At 41.2% G+C, this 19881-nt stretch overlaps 1 protein-coding gene and 1 long non-coding RNA gene across 2 annotated transcripts; both read left to right on the top strand.

The window, feature by feature from the left end:
- The first annotated feature begins 1199 nt into the window (after positions 1–1199).
- Positions 1200–5232, top strand: LOC132532674 (uncharacterized). The gene is made up of 3 exons (XR_009544581.1): positions 1200–1843; positions 1993–2091; positions 4736–5232. It is a non-coding gene; the product is annotated as an uncharacterized LOC132532674 (long non-coding RNA).
- A 12380-nt stretch (positions 5233–17612) lies between these two features.
- LOC103109260 (splicing factor 45-like) lies at positions 17613–19059 on the top strand. The gene has a single exon (XM_060170982.1). It carries the CDS (start codon positions 17650–17652, stop codon positions 18889–18891), a length of 1242 nt encoding a protein of 413 aa, XP_060026965.1. The 5' UTR covers positions 17613–17649; the 3' UTR covers positions 18892–19059.
- The last annotated feature ends 822 nt before the right edge of the window (positions 19060–19881 follow it).

The raw sequence follows: 19881 nt of genomic DNA, 5'->3' as shown, positions 1-19881 counted from the left end.
GACCAGAGAAATGTAAATGGTTAGTTGATATCACTGACCAAAGAAGCAATTAGTAATGGATCAATAACTAAATGGAACTCTGACTAGGGTCTGCAGAGAGAGCAAAAGGTTATGTGAGAGGCTTTCATGCCTGAAGCACTGGGGATGATGGCAAATGGTTATTATCTGAGGTGCTAAGGTCTCAGGTTTATCCCCAGCACCATCATAAACCAGAGCTGAGTATGGCTCGGGCTCAGTCTGTATCATTCTCTTACTAAAATAACTTTTTTAAAAGAAACTTTGACTCATAGTTGCAAGTCAAGAATGAAATATTGGCAATGTTGTTACCTCTATAAACAATCCAAGACTGACATGCAATAAATTTTTCATCCTCAAAGGACCTCTAACAATAGCATAAGAGCCAAGTATTCTTGTCATCCATCACCCGCCCCCCAACCAGAGTCTCATGCCAACACAATTTCACCACTCTGGGCTGTTTTCTCAAGTGCAGAGAGAGAAAAAAGGAGAGAGTCACCACAGAACCAGGGCTTTCTCATACCACCTCACTTCCCATGTACAGGTACCAGGGCTCAAACCAAGACCTTGCACATGGTAGACACCCTAGCTGATGAACTATCTCTTGGCCTATGGCATTCATTTTTTTTACTTTTTTTAAATTACTTACTCTTTTTTAAAAATAGTTATTATCTTTATTTATTGGATAGAGACAGCTAGAAATCAACAGGGGAGAGGGAGATAGGGAGAGAGGTAGAGAGACATTTGCAGACCTGCTTCACCACTCATGAAGCTTTCCCCCTGCAGGTGGAGACTGGGAGGCTTGAACCCAGGTCCTTGTGAATTGTAATATGTGCGCTCAACCAGGTGTGCCACCACCCAGTTACCCCCTATGGCATTTATTTTTAAGGTGACTTTATACTATATGATATTTGCTAAAAAAATTTTTAAAAAAAAGTTCCACAAGGCAGGAATTCTTGGTCATTTTGCCATCAATATGCTTCCTATGTACTAGACACTATCCATTTACTGTGTTACTTTAACTAAGAAAAACATATTAGAGGTAGAGAAACACATACACACACACACACAGAAAATGTACTGCCCAGTCCTGTGAGTGCTCATTTAAGAACTACCCAATAAATTTCCATGTTTATAAAAGCATAAATACGAGGTGTGGGTAGATAGTATAATGGCTATGCAAAGATTCTCATGCCTAAGGCTCCAAAGTCCCAGGTTCAATCTCCCACACCACAAAAAGCCAGAGTTGAGCAGTGCTCTGGTAAAATAGATAAATAAATACAAACCACAATAATGATAAAACAACAAGGGCAACAAAAGGGGAAAAAAATAGCCTCCAGCAGCAGTGGATTCGTGGTGCAGGCACAGAGCCCCAGCACCCCAGCAATAACCCTGGAGGCAAAAAAAAAAAAAAAGTAAAAGAAAGAAAGACAAAAAAAAAAAAATCCTGCATTTTCTTATTGAGATAAAATTCAAAAAAAAAGAAAGAAACTAAGCAAAAGGAAGCAGATGTCCACAAGTTACATATGAATTTACTCACAAAAATTACCCCATTGTTCTATAACAATAAGTCCTATAACAATAAGTAATTATAACCACCCATAGGCATGTACTGTCCTCAAAAGACATTCCACAAACAAATTCTTAAAGGAGCAGAGTAAAACTAGTCAAGTTTCTAGATCATCTAGTTACATCAAAACAATTTCATTCTCTCTCACTCGCCTCATACTTCAGTCCCAGAAAGAAGTCTGAGCTATAGCTCATCAGAATCAGCTGGAGGGCTTCTAAAAGCACAGTTTTCTGGACGGCATTCCAGAGATCTGATTCAGTAAGTCTTGTGGGAGATAAAGAATTTACATTTGTAGTGTCTTCCCAAGTAATCTTGGTGCTGCTGGTCTGAGCCCCTACTTTGGGGAGGGGAGAACTCTGCCCTATAGTAGTTTTTTTTTTTTTCCTTTCCTCTATTTTGTTTGACAGGACAAAGAAAAACTGAAGAGGAGAGGGAGACATACAGAAGAGAGACAGAAAGACACCTGCAGATCTGCTTCAATGCTCAGGAAGCACTCCCCCCTGCAGGTGAGGAGAGGGGGGGCTCAAACCCAAGTCTTTCAGCATGGGACCTTATGCACTTAACCAGGTGCACCACCACCTGGCCCTCCTTAGTAGTCATTTTAAAAATACGCTTATTTTCAAAATCTCTGCATCCAGTAAGTCATCCTTAGGTCTGTGTATTTGATTACATCAATAACAGGTCACATGTGAAAGAAGCCAAACGCAGCTTATTCCTATATGCTTTAGGTAAACCTGATCTTCTCAAAGTATCTTGTGCTAAAGTAAATTCTTCAAAGAAGTTCGTTTCTTTTTAAAAGCATATTTGAATTAAGATAAATTCCCTTTAACATATGGCACACTATCTTGAGTTTGGAGATGTTTCAAATGCTTATGCTATGCCTTTTTGAAGTCATGTTAATCTTAATGCAGCTAAATATTTTCACTTCAAGGACTCAGAGGGAATTTTATAATAGAACATAAACCACTCTAAAAAAATTTGTAAAACAAATTGACCTTGACTACCTTATGGAGAATTTCAGTAATATGTCAGTTTCTTTAAAATGTAATTATTGGGTAGAAGATTTCATCTTTAAATCAAACTAAGATGAAGCAGTAATTTGTTTTTTTAAAAATCCAGAATAAATGTAGTCATTTACAGGGATTCTGAATAATAAATTTAATGATAACACTTTACACAATAAAAAATTGAGGGCTAGGGAGACAGCATAATGCTATACAAATAGACTTTCGCCTAAGACTCCTAAGTTCCAGGTTGAATCCCCAGCACCATCATAAACCAGAGCTGAGCAGTGCTCTGGTAAAACAAAACAAATAAAATTTTGTGAATGTTTTGTAACATTCTTCTGAAATACTTAATTTTTGCATGGAGGTGAAACAGTGACAGAATTACCCCCATCTGAATGCAATCAATGTAGGGTCTCTGGTAAAGAGTTCTGCCCTTGGGCTACTACAGAAAATGCCTACATGTAAGTCACCAGGTCCTTTTTGACCCCCATAGTCAGAAACCCAAAAACTCCTTTGTAAACTCATAGATTTCACTCCTACAGTTTAATAACAGCTCTTCTCTTAGGATGAACCATCACATTCATTTCTAGGATATATCACTCTTGTATTACTGTCAAGATTACTATAAACCACCTGAATATACCAAATTTCTTATAAACACCAACAGTTTCCTAGACAATATTCATCTTGATAATTACTATATACAAAAAAGATTAAATGAATTATCTACTTACAGGCTAAGTTCCAAGCTACAAATTGACCACTCCAATTAAGTTGACAGAAAGAACAAGACACCAATAATTGGCCCAATAGTCATCCTCATAACTAATTTGAGCACTGAGTTATTGGATCATATACTTATAGTAAATGGTTCAAATAGCATTCACTGGTTTCATCTACTTTATACTTAATATTTGAATTAATAAGTATAAAATTTGAACTTAAAAATTACATTAGCTAAATGTGCTAAGTAAAAAAATAAAATCTCTAAATAGTCCTGAAAAGGAAGTTAGATTCAATGCATAAACCATATAATACAGTCGTTTTTAACATTGAGTTCATGTAGAAATTATGTGAATTATCTGTAATGCCTTTAAAAAATTCTTATGGGGCACACCTGAGTGCACATGTTACAGTGCGCAAGGACCCAGGTTCAAGCCCCCGGTCCCCACCTACAGGGGGAAAGTTTCACAAGCGGTGAAGCAGTGCTGCAGGTGTCTCTCTGTCTCCCTGCAGTGCTGCAGGTATCTTTCTATCTCTTTCCCTCTGCCTCCCTCTTCCCTCTAGATTTCTGGCTGTCTCTATCCAGTAAATAAAGATAATTTTAAAAAATTAAAACCAAAGAAAATACTGATGCATGTGTCACACCTTGAGAGGGTTGTTTTTTTTTTATCATTGTTGTGGTTATTATTGTTGTTATTGATATCATTGTTGTTGCATAGGACAGAGAGAAATGGAGAGAGGAGGGGAAGACAGAGGGGGGAGAGAAAGACAGACACCTGCAGACCTGCTTCACCACCTGTGAAGCAGCTCCCCTGCAGGTGGGGAGCCGGGGGCTCAAACTGGGATCCGTATGCCGGCCTTTAGGCTTTGTGCCATTTGCATTTAACCTGCTGCACTACCGCCCGACCCCCAATAAATTTCCTCAAATGTGATTAGAATGTGCAATCAGAGCTACATGTCTAACCGAGAAAATTACCAGTGGATATTTGTTGACCCGTCAAAAACTTCTATTTTCTTTAAATATTTGTTTGCTGATCACTTATGCAATGGGTTAAGTGGGTTTAGAAAGACTATATATGTTATTCATGAGACCAAGACATTTTTGAAAGTAAAAGGCACTACTGTTCTTGACTGACACTGACCCTGGACAATGGGAAGAAAGCAGGAGTATCCTGGGGAAAATGGAAGTCTATGTGGCCACTCTACCTGGAGAAGACTTGTTGGAGGCTTTTAAATATGATTTGCAATTATGATTACTAGACAGTGCCCAGTTATATACCTGGAGATTGAATGACAGAATATATCTTTAAAAAAGACCTTTTTCCAGAATGAAACCCCAGATCTCATCTGCTATATTCTTGCCTTTAGGTTCCAGATTATAAAACAATTTGTTCTTCTTTATATCTTATTGCTTTTTCAGACACCAAGTTGCAAATGCTACCACTACACCAACCTGACTCCCCCAGGCAGATGACCTCACCAATGTACCCTGGGACCGCATCTCTCCAGAACCCAGCCCCACTAGGGAAAGACAGAAACAGTCTAGGAGTGTGGACTGACCTGCCAACACCCATGTCCACTGGAGAAGCCAGACCTTCCACCTTCTACACCCCATAATGATCCTGGGTCCAACTCCCAGAGGGATAAAGAAAGGAAAGCTTCCAGTGGAGGGGATGGGATATGGAACTCTGGTGGTGGGAAACGTGTGGAATTTTACCCCTCCTATCCTATGGTTTGGTTTATATTTTTTATTTTATAAACAAATTTTTAAAATACCACTTGAAGGGCTGGGCAGTGGCGTACCCAGTTGAGCACACACATCACCATGTACAAGGACTGGGATTCAAGCCCGTGGTCCCCACCTGAATAAGGGAAATTTCATTAGCAGCAAAGTAGGTCTGCAGGCATCTTTTTCTCTCCCTCTCTATCTCCCCCTTCTCTGTATCCAATAAACACAATTTTAAAAAATTTAAAGACAATACTTGAAAGATTATTATTTTAGTCCTTAATTTACTGAATAAATAAATGCCTATTTACCTCTTAATCCACTGGATAAATGTCTATTTATTTAAAGTCATACTTAAAGAGACTATTTTTGAACTAAATTAAGATTCACTTAGTGAGTAAACTAAAATAGCAGACTAATATTTTAAGCATTATTAATTTCCGGTGCCAACCCCATTTCAGCGGATAATCATATGCAATAATGCTGACTCTCAAAAATAGTAGATTAAAATAATTCATGTCTGCTTTTAATTAAAATTGAGAAAGTAGGGACTAGTAGTCTAATGCTTGTCAGAGCTACATGTGTGCAGCATCAAAGATAAGAAAGGGACTGAAACAAGGGTTTGCTTCTTGATTGTCTAGAAAATCCACATGGAAAGCAAAGGGATGGATGTTCGCGGCTGCTACACAGACACAAGATGACACGTGAGGCAGCTCTTTTGTTGGCCAGAAGTCGCTTCTTAGATCTTCTCTCCTCACTCAAGGTCACTGGCAGCATTGTGCATGAACACCCAGTGTGAGAACCTCTGCTTCCTTTGTGAGATCTGACAGAGATAGGAACTTAAGGCTGTTTTTAGAGATCATCTCTACTATAAGATTCTAATGCTGAGTCTAAAGACAAAAAATACCCTCCCTGTTCTGCACAGGGACTTAAATAAAAGGCTCAGAGATGCTTGGAGGGGGAAAAATCAGAGGCACAAAATACAGCTCTACAAATAAATCCTGTCAAATCTCTAGATAAGAATGATGTACTGCTTCCTCCATGCCCTTTCTCTGCTGCTGAAATCCTCAGGGTGCAATTCTTATTTTATAAGAATTGTGGCTTGCGAGCTAACAGAAAGCCCCTCTCTGCACAGATTAATATGATTTCTAGTCCATCACAAACCTCAGTTTACAGAGCTCTCCCGACATGCAACAGAAGTGAGTGAATTTTTATTTTAAATATATTGTAACTATAACTATTAACACTGAGTTCCATGGAAGGCTGTCCATAGCCAAAATTTGGAACAACATATGAATCTACTGCAGCAGAGCTGAGGGCTCTAAAGGGAGGAGGAAGACAGGGGTTAAAAGGATGAGGAGGTCTGGCGGTAGCGCAGCGGGTTAAGCGCACATGGTGTGAAGCGCAAAGACCTGTGCAAGGACCCCGGTTCCAGCCGCCCCCCCCCCACCTCCTCACCTGCAGGGGGGTCGATTCACAGGCCTTCACAGGCAGTGAAGCAGGTCTGCAGGTGTCTATCTTTCTCTCCTCCCTCTCTGTCTTCCCCACCTCTCTCCATTTTTCTCTGTTCTAACAACAACGACAACAATAATGATAAAAAAAACAAGGGCAAAAAAAAAAGGGGGAAAAAATAGTCTCCAGGAGCAGTGGAGTCGAACCCTGGAGGCAAAAAAAAAAATTAAAGATGATGGGGACTGAGTGCATGAGGAGGGTTATGGGAGTGGTGTGCAGACAGCCAACACCGGGAGATAAGAAACTGTGCTCATGTGGCAACAACTGTTTTGTAAACCATTATCCCTCCCCCCAGTAAGGAGGTTGAGGGGGGGAGGGACAAATAAAAGAGAGGGGGAAAAGAGTATTTTAGGTGAAAGAGTGTAAGAAACGATGAATTCTATCCCAGACCATTTAGTCCTTGAAGAGGTTCATCCAAAACACATGGTTCATCTCCTCCTCTCTGTCTCCCCTCCTCTCTCCATTTCTCTCTGTCCTATCCAACAACGATGACAACAATAATAACTACAATAAAATAACAAGGGCAACAAAAGGGAATAAATTATTTTTAAAAAAAAGACAAAAAACAACAAGTAGGGTGAGGATGTAGGGCAGCCTTATACACTTAGTGGGAATGTAAATTGATATAGTCGCCACATCAACATGAATGCAGCATTGAGATTCCAAAAACAATTAAGAAATGAAATATTATGTATACCTCCAGCTTTTCTACTTCTGGATACTTATCCAAAGAGTATGAAAACATGGGGGGGAGGGCAGGAGTGGTGCACTGGGTTAAGTGCACATAGTACAAAGCATAAGGATCTTAGTTCAAGCCCCCAGCTCCCCACTGCACGGTGGTCGCTTCACAAGCTGTCAAGCAGGTCTGCAGGTGTCTCTCTGTCTCTCTCCCTCCCTAGCTTTTCCCTCTCCTCTCAATTTCTCTCAGTCCTATCCAAGAAAATAGAAAAAACGGCCACAGGAGCAGTGGATTCATAGAGCAGGCACCGAGCCCCAGAGATAAGCCTGGAGGCTAAAAAAAAAAAAAAAAAAAAAAAAAAGAGTATGAAAACACTAGTAAAAAAAAAAAATACATATACACCCCTATGTTCACTGCAGCACTTTTTATAGCCAACATTTGGAAACACCCTAAATGTCCAGCGCCACCACAAACCAGAAACGATCAGTGCTCTGGTGTTTCTGTGTCTTTCTCTCTGTATTGATCTCATTAAAATATTAGGGGGGTCCGGTGATAGCGCAGCGGCTTAAGCGCACGTGGCGCAAAGCGACAAGGACTGGCAGAAGGATCCCGGTTGGAGCCCCCCCCCCCACTTGCAGGGGAGTCGCTTCATAGGCGGTGAGGCAGGTCTGCAGGTATCTATCTTTCTCTCCCCTTCTCTGTCTTCCCTTCCTCTCTGTCCTAGCCAACGACATTGACAACAATAATAACCACAAGGGCAACAAAAGGGGGGAAAAATGGCCTCCAGGAGCATTGGTCATGGTGCAGGCACTGAGCCCCAGCAATAACCCTGGAGGCAAAAAAAAAAAACCAAACATATAATTCCATTATTTTGACCACTATTAATGGCAAAAAATTCACAAGAAAGTAGACAAATGTTAGGGAGTTAAACAATACACTTAGATAATTCATGGGCCAATTATATGTCAAGAGGAATTACGAAACAGTTTAAGTTATAATATGATATGTACATGAAACTAATTTAAAAAGACAATAATTAATTAAAATAATGGTCAGTAAACTTCTGTAAGGGTGCAGACATAATTTTAAGCTTTTCAGACCATATAGTGTCTGTCACAACTACTAGATTTTACTTTTGTGGCACAAACAGTGCCATAGAAAACACATAAATTAATGAATATGACTGTATTTATATAAAACTTTATTTTCAAAACAAAAAAAAGAAGGAAAGAAAGAAAAGAAGAAAGTAACAGGCTGGATTTGACCTAATTTTGCTGACTCCTAGTTAGAAGAAAAATTGAAGTTTGAATAAGAGAGGAAACAGAGTACTACTTTTCTTCACAGTGAAGTCTTTGACAGCTTTATTTCTATAATTTATATCTATTAAATTAATTAAGCATAAAATTTGGTGTCATTATAATGGGAAGAGTAGGGAAGCAAACATTCAGCTATCAATCAGGAAGTGAATAGACTACCTAATTGATAAATGAAGATTGCAATATAAGCACCTTTTCAAGAAATACCACAAGGATATTTTAAAAAGCTTAAAGTAACCAACTCTAGGTACTGTGTCTGTAGAGAAAGGAGAAAGAGGAAAGCACTGCTTTTTGATCCAAGACCATTAATATTATTACTTGATTTGAATCTACTTACATGTATTAATTAAAATAAGTCAATATTATATAAACATACATATTTATATAATATATATAAATATCCTCTTTATTTTGGCTGACTTAACAACTTTGATCAATAGAATATTGGAGAGCCCAGTATATGGCACAGTGGATAAACCATTTGGACTCATAGGCATGAAGTCCTGAGTTCAATCCTCAGCATTGCATGTGCCAGAATGATGCTCTGGCCCTCTCTGTCTCTGTCTCTATCTTCCTTTCTCAAATAAATAAGTAAATAAATCCTTTTTTTTTAAGTTCCTGTCTGGAAAAAAATAAGAGTATTAGGGAAGTTGGAGCAGAAGGTTCACAGCAACTATGTATATGCCTCCAGGATTATTGCTAGGGCTTAGTGCCTGCACTATGAATCCACTGCTCCTGGATGTTGGTCTGCTTCTAATTCTGCTTCGAAAACCCCCTTCTGTTTCATTGGTTTAATCCCCCCTGCTTAACACTGTATTCTATTTACATAACCACTGTTAACTAAGCACCACCCTCCCTCCAGGGCATTGGTGGTGCAGTGGTAGAATTCTCACCTGCTCCGCCCCCTCTCCTTGTCACACCCTGATTTTCACCAGTCCCTTTTTGCTCCACCCTCTCTACATCACATCCTGTTTACACCCTACTTGGCAAGTATATATATGGACAGGATTGTTAGTTTTAGTTTAGTTTAGTTTAGCTTAGCTTGGCTTAGATTGTGCTGTTCTGCATGAATAAAGAGATACTGCGTACAGCTCAGCCATGAGTCCCTGGTCATCTGTCTCCCATCAGTGAAGCTCAGCCCAACACCTGGAGGTTATTTTTTTCCTTTTGTTTCCCTTGTTGTTCATCATTGTTATTACTGCTGTTGTTGTTGTTGGATAGGACAGAGAGAAATCAAGAGAGCAGGGGAAGACAGAGGGGGAGAGAAAGATAGACACCTGCAGACCTGCTTCACTGCTTGTGAAGTGACCCCCCTGCAGGTGGGGAGCTGGGGGCTGGAACCCGGATTGTGATGCCCATCCTTGTGCTTAGCGCCATGTGTGCTTAACCCACTGCACCACTGCCCAGCCCCCCCCAATAAATATCTTAAATAGAAAATATCACATTCATAGAAAGAAAATTTTTCAACTATAAAATAAGGGAAATCTACCTATTCTAACATGTGGCCAATATTTCCGTATGTTTATTGTGCATATGCAGTTCTACTTGCACTTGCACGGAAAGAATGAAAATCAAAAGAGCCTCCTATTAAGGATAGTGGCCACTTCTGGGAACTGCAATCGGCCCTAAGAGAATTTGTGATGCATGTAATGGTTTAATTTTGATTCTACATACTCCTAAACTGACAGAGACTTTGAAACAAATGACTGAGGAAACCTTAAATATCGAGTCTCCGGGGAATAACTGACGATGAAAAGTGGGATGCACCATTTCTGAATTTAAAGTTGAGTCAGTGGGAAACTGCCATTCAAGCCAGTCTTTGTCTCTAGTTTAGTTTTTGTTTTTTGTTTGTTTTTGTTAAACACTGATTGTTTAAAGCAAAATTCATTCAATATTGCTCTTTCCAACTAGCAGAGTCTGTACATAAAGATGAGATCCATTCATTGATATAACAAAACAAGGTTTCTTAAAGTGCTTGCTAAGGAGCCTCCTGGGTGTATCAAACCTTTCAGAATAGAAGTCCTTTCTCTCCTCTCATTCAGTTTTAATTAAGTCACTCTCACCACAAAGAAACACCTTTTATTTCTAAGAGGTCATGTAAAATGAAGGGAATAATAACGCTGAGAGAATTATCTTAAAAGTGCACTAGCTTTCATAACAAAATGAAAACCATCTCTAGAACAAAGAATTAGATAGCTTTCTAAACAGGCAAGTAAATGGTCATATTTTTAACTCATCCCCAAGAAATAAATGAATATTAATAAATATTTTTTAATTATTCATATATATTATATATATTGCCTCCAGGGTTATTGTTGGGGCTCAGTGCCAACACCATGAATCCACCGCTCCTGGAAGGCATTGTTTCCTTTTTTTTTTTCTTTCCATTTTATTTGATAGAACAGAGAGAAACTTAGAGGGCCTCAGGAGACAGAAAGGGAGAGAAAAAGACTGCTGCATACCTGCTTCACCGTTTCTGAAGCATCTCCAATACAGGTAGAGAGCTGGGTCTCACACCCAGGTCCTTGTGAAGATCTTTGCACTTAGTACTATGTACGCTTACTAGGTATGTCCCACCTGGCCTCCTTCATTTTTTAATTTTTATTTTATTTATTTGTTTAAAAGAGACAGAGAGATATTGAGAAGGAAAGGGGAGATAGAGGGAAAGACAAACACTGACAGCATTACTTCACTGTTCATGAAGCTTCCCCCTTGCAGGTGGGTACCAGGGTTTGAACTGGGGTCCTTGTGTATTATAGCATGTGAACTAATTGGCTGCACCACTAACCAGACCCTAAAGATAAGTATTCTTACAAAAAAACTAATTTAAAAATTGGGGACTGGTTAAATATATATATATTTCCACGGCTAAGGTTCCAGCCCCCACTCCCCACCTGCAGTGAAGAAGCTTCACTAGTGGTAAGACAGGTTTACAAGTGTCTATCTTTCTCTCCCACTCTCTATCTCCCCCTCCTCTCTCAATTTCTCTTAGTCCTATCCAGTAAAATAGAGGGGTGGGGGGAATGCAGACAGGAGCAGTGGATTCATAGTGCTGGCACCAAGCCCCAACAATAATCCTGGAGGAAAACAAAAGAAAGGAAGGAAGGAAGGAAGGAAGGAAGGAAGGAAGGGAGGGAGGGAGGGAAGGAGGGAGGGAGAGAGAGAGGGAGAAAGAAAGAAAGAAAGAAAGAAAGAAAGAAAGAAAGAAAGAAAGAAAAAAGAAAGAAGTAACACAGTCTAATGTTGGTGAACCAAAGCCAACTTAAAAAGATTTGCAAGGGCAATTATATAACTCGAAGTCAAAGTGCTCAATAATGGTTGAAGTGCCTAAAGAAGATATTACAAATTCTCTAACTGATTGGACTTCGACCAAATTAGCTGGGCAGCCTAGCAGAAAGGCCCAAAGAAGACAGTTCCCAAAAAACCTAATTTTGGTTGGGTTCAACAAATGATACTCATTATCTAAACAACTGAGAAAAAGTCTAAGATCATCAGATAAAGAGAGGACTACAAAGATGGATAAGGGCAAGAGACTGGCCCACTTAATAATGGCCCATTTGGTCAATATCACAGCACCTCATCATCTGGGGCCCTAGTTAGGAAGTCCTTGGATTCCCCACACACATATGATGGGCCTAGACCTCTAATGGATCCCTTTCTCCACCACCACTGGTCACTTCCATCAGGAATGGCATCTTGTGGGCCCTCCCAGGACCTTGTCCTCACCATAAAGCAGCCACGATAGGGATAGCCCCAGTCTCCGAAGGCAGGCTGGGGGTACCCTGCCCTGCCACTCAAGAAAGATTGGTCCTGAAATAAGTACAGCCTGCAATGTTCCCAGCTGTGAACAGGAGCTATAAGCTCAGACCAATAGGGACTCAGAGGTTGCACAGGCTCTGCAATATATATATATATATTCATGCCCTGGGCCAGGTGGATGGTGATAAATATTTCATTTTAGCCACAGAATTTTTTTTTTTGAAGAATTGGAGCTACTCACTGCCCTAATCCAACTTTTTAGCCCTTTTCTCTACTCTGACACTATTCTCTCAGACAATATTCTTATCCAACTTCAGGCTAGCTACCAAATTCAAGCAAAACCATCAGAATTATATGCCCCCAGGAACATGCCTAAAATGGACTTCCTAGCTTTCTTATACTCTAAAATCCCTAATCTCACCTGCTCTGTTCCTACTGTTTGGTTCCTGTTCATTAACCATTTTGTCTCAACTTAGTTCATGCCACCTTCTGGACACCAAGTTACAGAAGCTACCATGACTCTATCCTGACTTCTCTAGGCAGACAACCTCATCAATATGTCCTGGACCCTTGCATCTCCAGAGCTCTCGTCCACTGGGAAAAGATAGACAGGCTGGGGTATGGGTCAACATGTTAACATCCAAATTCAGCAGAGAATCAATTACTGAAGCCAGAACTCCTACCTTCTGCACCCCCAAAACAGCCTTGATCCCTAGAAGTGATAGGATGAAAATTAAGAGGGCTCTTAACTCCAGCTTCTTCAGCTGCACACAGAGAAGGGAAAGGAGAAGGACACATGGAGGTAGTTATGCTGTCATGCCTGGATCGGAGGGGAAGAGAGGATTAAATCTGGAAAAAGAAAAAGGGCAATTATGTATAAATATGGACAGATAGTTGTAGAGAGGATGGCTGGTCCATATTTACAACTTTAGGGGAACTATAGTGGATTGCAGTGGGGAGACTGAAAATTCAGAGCTCTGGTGGTGGGAATGGTGTGTATTTAAAACATTGTTGACATGTAATTTTATAAAATAAATAAAATTATTTAAATAAAAAATAAAATAAACTTAAAAAAAAAAAACTCTCGCAGCCCAAGGATCCCAGTTCCAGCCACAGGCTTCCCACTTGCAGGGCCGGGGGGGGGGGGGGTCGCTTCATGGGTGGTGAAGCAGTTCTGCAGGTGTCATTCTGTCTCTTCTATCTTCCCCTCTGCTCTCAATTTCTCTGTCCTATCTAGTAATTAATTAATTAATCAAGAGACTTCCGAAGGCGGGGCTACAGAGCAGCAGCAGCTGTGATTCTCTCCTCTCCTCTCTTCTCCCAAGTCAACTAGGAATACCAAAGGAGACCACCTGGGACCAAAACAAGACAGGACTAGAACGATTTCCGGAACCCACTAAATCACCAGTGAGTGTAAACACGTGTGGCTCATGGACAGAGAGGAGCCTAGGGAGAGATTAAGTGGCTGATAACAGGCCTACAGTTTACTAGTTGAGACATCACCTGCAGTCTGTTTCACCAACTATTTCAGGGGACAGCTGAAGGGAGGAGAGGACTCCTCTGAGACTCACCAAGTGGAACTCTGAGTCTCTATTGCTACTGCCCTCAGAATCTGGAGCAGTGGCAGGGAGGCCCTGGGCTGACACCAGGGGACAGAGAACTAACCAGGAAACTCAGGAGAAGACCTAGAAACTCAGGAGAAGACCTATGCCTCTATTGCATAGCAGTGGGGCTGTGAAAGTCTCTTTGCATAACCACTGCATTATCTCTGCCACACCCTGCTTTATCTCTTGGTCAGGAGCCAGTGATTAAGCTAAGAAGCCTCCTTATAGTTTAAAAGCCCTCAGGCTCCCATAGCCTACAGGGAAGAAAAAGAACAAAAGATGCTTTTAAGCCACTGAGCTCCAAATCAGGGATTAAAATACTATTGAAACAACTGTCAACTTCCACAACCTTAAACCCTTTAATTACCTTACTTAGACACGAGTCAGTCCAGGCAAGAGTGATCAGTAATTTGAAAAGGACTGAGAGAGGAAACTCCTAGCATACTATATAAAATGGTTAAACCAACAAGAAGAAATATTGGAGAAATGAACCAGGACAAGAGTCCAGCTAAAAGCCCCCCAAAGGGTGAAGCACAAAATAATGAGGTCAACATCCAAACACTAGTTAAGGAAATAATCATAGGAGTGAGTAAAGAGTTTGAGATAATTGTCATCAGAAATGCAGAAACAACCAATGAGACTCTGAAAGAAAATACTAATTATCTCAAGGATATTAGAGAGCCGAAAGCTGAAAGAGCTGAGCTAAGAACACAACTAGCTGAACAAGCTAAAACAGTATCAGAACAGGGTAACAAAATAGGTGAACTCCATAAAACAGACAGTAGAGGGGAGAGAGAACAGAATCAATGAGGCTGAAGACAGAATTAGCAAGATCGAGGATGAATTAGAGACAACTAAAAAAGAAGCAAGATTAAAAAAGATAGGAATAGACATTACTTAATGCTCAGAGGATCAGTCAATCAAGACTATTTAACAATTATTAACATCTATGTGCCCAATGAGAAGCCATCTAAATACATCAAACATCTACTGAAAGAGCTACAGCACTATATTAACAGCAACACAGTCATAGTTGGGGACTTCAACACCCCACTCTCTCAACTTGACAGACATCTGTTGGTCATTATACCAGGTCCCCTGCATTGCTTGATGCTGTGGTCTATTTACATAATCATTGTTTTGCCTGAGACGCACCGCAGGTATTGGTTTAATCCCACCAGTTAAAACCTTCGCAACAGCTGCTATGGAAGCTTTCTACCTTCAAGCTCTTTTCTTTTCCCCACCCCCTCTCTTTAGCCATTTCCTTTTCTGATTTGCCACTTACGGTTTCTAAGACATATAAAGGCGTTGTCGAGTTCTCTCCAACCCAGAGAGCACATGCCCAGGAAGAAATACCCACAATGCTAGCCTGGCAATCATCCAGGCAGAAAATCAATAAAGACATAAGGGAGTTAAATGAGGAGCTAGATAAAATAGAACTATTGGACATGTTCAGAGTCATTCATCCCAAGAAGCTACAATACACATCTACAAATTTAATGCTATCCCCATCAAGATCCCAAACACATTTTTAGGAGAATAGAACAAATGCTACAAATGTTTATCTGGAACCAGAAAACACCTAGAATTGCCAAAACAATCTTGAGAAGAAAGAACAGAACCGGAGGCATCACACTCCCAGATCTCAAATTGTATTATAGAGCTATTGTCATTAAAACTGCTTCGTACCAGAACATGAACAGACATACTGACCAGTGGAATAGAACTGAGAGCCCAGAAGTAAGCCCCCAAACCTATGGATGTCTAATCTTTGACAAAGGTGTCCAGACTATTAAATGGGGAAAGCAGAGTCTCTTCAACAAATGGTGTTGGAAAAAATGGGTTGAAACATGCAGAAAATTGAAACTGAACCACTATACTTCACCAAATACAAAAGTAAATTCCAAGTGGATCAAGGACTTGGATATTATACCACAAACTATCAGATACTTAGAAGAAAATATTGGCAGAACTCTTTTCCGCATAAGTTTTAAAGACATCTTCAATGAAAAGAATCCAATTACAAAGAAGTCTAAGGCAAGCATAAATCTATGGGACTACATCAAATTAAAAAGCTTCTACACAGCTAAAGAAACTAGTACCCAAACCAAGAGACCCCTCACAAAATGGGAGAAGATCTTTACATGTCATACATCAGACAAGAGGCTAATTACCAAAATAAATAAAGAGCTTGCCAAACTCAACAAGAAAACAAACAACCTCATCCAAAAATAGGGAGAGGAAATGGACAGAATAATCCACCACAGAAGAGATACAAAAGACTGAGAAACACATGAAAAAAATGCTCCAAGTCTCTGATTATCAGAGAAATGCAAATAAAGACAACAATGAGATACCACTTCCCTCTTGTGGTATCTTGTGCTGTTACATCAGAAAAGGTAACAGCAGCAAATGCTGGAGAGGTTGTGGGGTCAAAGGAACCCTCCTCCACTGCTGGTGGGAATGTCAATTGGTCCAACCTCTGTGGAGAACAATCTGGAGAACTCTCAGAATGCTAGAAATGGACTTATCCTGTGATCCTTCAATTCTTCTCCTGGGGATATAGTCTAAGGAACTCAACACACCCATCCAAAAAGATCTGTGTACACATATGTTCTTAGCAGCACAATTTGTAATAGCCAAAACCTGGAAGCAACCCAGGTGTCCAACAACAGATGAGTGGCTGAGCAAGTTGTGGTATATGTACTCAGTGGAATACTACTCAGCTATAAAAAAATGGTGACTTCACTGTTTTCAGCCGATCTTGGATGAACCTTGAAAAATTCATGTTGAGTGAAATAAGTCAGAAGCAGAAGCATGAATATGGGATGATCTCACTCTCAGGCAGAAGTTGAAAAACAAGATCAGAGAAGAAAACACAAGTAGAACCTGAACTGGAACTGGCAAATTGCACCAAAGTTAAAGACTCTGGGGTGGGTGGGTGGGGACAATACAGATCTAAGAAGGATGACAGAGTACCTAGTTGGTGTTGTACTTTTATATGGAAAACTGGGAAATGTTATGCATGTACAAACTATTGTATTTACTGTCAAATGTAAAAATTAAGTCCCTAATAAAGAAATTAAAAAATATAAATAAATAAATAAATGAATATAAATTAAGGGGGCCGTGCGGTGGCACAGCAGGTTAAGTGCACATGGCGCAAAGCGGGAGGACCAGCATAAGGATCCTGGTTCAAGCCCGGGTCACCCCACCCGCAGGGGCATCGCTTCACAGGCAGTGAAGCTGGTCTGCCGGTGTCTCTTTTTCTCCCGTCTTCCCCTCCTCTCTTGATTTCTCTCTACCCTATCCAACAATGACAGCAATAACAACAATAAACTACAAGGGCAACAAAAGGGGACAATAATAAATAAATAAATAAATAAATAAATAAATAAATAAATAAATAAATAAAGCCACCAGGTGCAGTGGATTCGTAGCGCAGGAACCAAGCCCTAATGATAACCCTGGAGGAAAAAAATAAACTTCTATAGGCGGTCCTCCACCGGAAGAGGGTGCTGTGGCGCTCTGGATGGGGTTAGGACAGGGTGTGTGCGCCTCTCCTGAGCATGCGCACGCAGAGCACGCAGAGCACGCAGCGCCTTATTATTTCCCACTCCCGCAGCTTTGCGCAGTTCGCCAGTCATTGACGACGGAAGTGGTAGTTGATCCTGGGGAGCTCGAGTGAGCCCATCCCATAGGGCGAGTCTAGCGTCATCTCCAGCATTAAACGGAGCGATGTCACTGTACGAAGACCTGGGCGTGGAGAGGAGTGACTCCAAGATGGAAGGCTGGTCCAGGAACTTCATGCTGTTGCAGTCTCAGCTGCAGGTAAAGAAGGCGGCTCTCATGCAGGCCAAGAGCCAGAAGACCAAGCAAAGCACCGTCCTGGCGCCAGTGATCGACCTGAAGCGCGGTGGCTCCTCGGACAAACGGCAGATCGTGGACACGTGGCCGCACGTGGCCGCCGGCCTCAAGGACCCTGTCCCCAGTGGATGTTCTGCGGGAGGAATGCTGATTCCCTTGGCCGACGAATATGACCCCATGTCCCCTAACGACTACGAGAAGGTAGTGAAGCGCCAGAGAGAGAAGCGACAGAGGCAGCGAGAGCTGGTAAGACTGAAAGAAAAAGGAGAGACAGCGAAGAGGCGGAAGGATAGATGCGAAGCCGGTGCCGGGTATTCCAGGCGGCCAGATCTAGATTCTGATGAGGATGAAGATTATGAACGAGAAAGGCGCGAAAAAAGAAAGGGCGGAGTTGCCATCGCACCCCCCACTTCTCTTGTAACAAAGGGCCCGGCGTTGCCCCCAGATTTTCCTTACGAGGAGGATTCCCGGCCTCGCTCACCGTCTCCCAAAGCTACTACTCCTCCCCCCATGTACGAGGATCAAGACAGACCCCGCTCCCCGGCTGGGCCCGGCAGCTCCTTCCTTGCCAGCATGGGTGGCACGGTGGCGCATAAAATCATGCAGAAGTACGGCTTCCGGGAAGGCCAGGGGCTGGGGAAGCACGAGCAGGGGCTGAGCGTGGCCTTGTCGGTGGAGAAGACCAGCAAGTGTGGGGGCAAGATCGTAGTGGGCGAAGTCGCCGCCGAGGAAGGGGGTTCACCCCCACTGCCGGGCTGCCCAGATGCATCCAAGAAGTCGGACCCAAATCCATTAACTGAAATGCTTAAGTGCCCTACTAAAGTGGTCCTCCTGAGGAACATGGTTGGTGCAGGAGAAGTAGATGAAGACTTGGAAGTTGAAACTACGGAAGAATGTGAAAAATACGGCAAAGTTGGGAAATGTGTGATAGTTGAGATTCCCGGTGCCCCCGACGATGAAGCTGTACAGATATTTTTAGAATTCGAGAGGGTTGAGTCGGCAATTAAAGCTGTTGTTGATCTGAATGGAAGGTATTTTGGTGGGCGAGTGGTAAAAGCATGTTTCTACAATTTGGATAAATTCAGGGCCTTGGATTTGGCGGGACAACTTTGATTTTAAGAGAAAGTCTCCGATGATCTGTAGATGAATAGCAAGAAGGAAGGAAAAGACACTAGCCCAGCTGCTGGACTCAAACTCTGAGCAGTACGTCAAAGAGAGATGCTGACTGTTGTTGTTTTTTTATTTTGTGTTTTTTTTAATATAAAAATATTTTTTAAAGAAGACTTGTAGATATTGTAAGTTATATACGATATTCATGATAACCCACAAAACAAAATACAGCACAAAGACACGAAACATACAATAGGCAAGACCACTGTAAAAAAATCACATAAAATAAATCAAGCCGAAGAATTAATAAGAACATAAAACAACCTTGAAATAAAAACCAGAATATATATATATATATGTAAAACATTTATCAATGATCCATACATGTTAATGGCTTAAATTCACCAGTCAACACATTCAGAGTGGTGGGGGTAGGTAGCATAATGGTTATGTAAAGATACTTTCATGCCTGAAGCTCCAAAGTCCTAGGTTCAATCCCCCCACAGCACCATAAGCCAGAGCTGAGCAATGCTCAGGGGGAAAAAAAAATTCAGTGACTGAATAGATTAAAAGGCAAAATCCATCTATGTTGACAGGAAACACATCCAAAAGAAAAATAAACAGAAGCTCCAGGTGACAGGCTAAAAGAAGATTTCTCAAACCAGTAATACAAACAGAAGGGCAGGAACAGCTAATGCCAGAATAATGAGCTTCTGGCTTAAGAAGGTACAAAACAGTAGGCCTGGGCGTGACATATTGGTCAGAGTTAGATAAAGTCAATAGGAAGACATAACTATTACCAATCTATATGCTCCCAATGGGCACGTACTCAGATTAGACATACATTACTAACTGGCCTTAAGGGAGACATCAACAGCAGCACAATATTAGTTGGAGACCTCACCACATCACTTACAGCAAGAGACAGATCATGTGGACAAAACAAAAACAAACAAGGAAATAGATGCCTTAAGTCAAGTAATAGATAAAATG

The sequence above is a fragment of the Erinaceus europaeus genome, chromosome 14 (genome assembly GCF_950295315.1).
Source record: "Erinaceus europaeus chromosome 14, mEriEur2.1, whole genome shotgun sequence".
NCBI classification, from domain to species: domain Eukaryota; kingdom Metazoa; phylum Chordata; class Mammalia; order Eulipotyphla; family Erinaceidae; genus Erinaceus; species Erinaceus europaeus.
The sequence above is the reverse complement of the archived record's forward strand: the minus strand, read 5'-3'. Positions and strand labels throughout refer to the sequence as shown.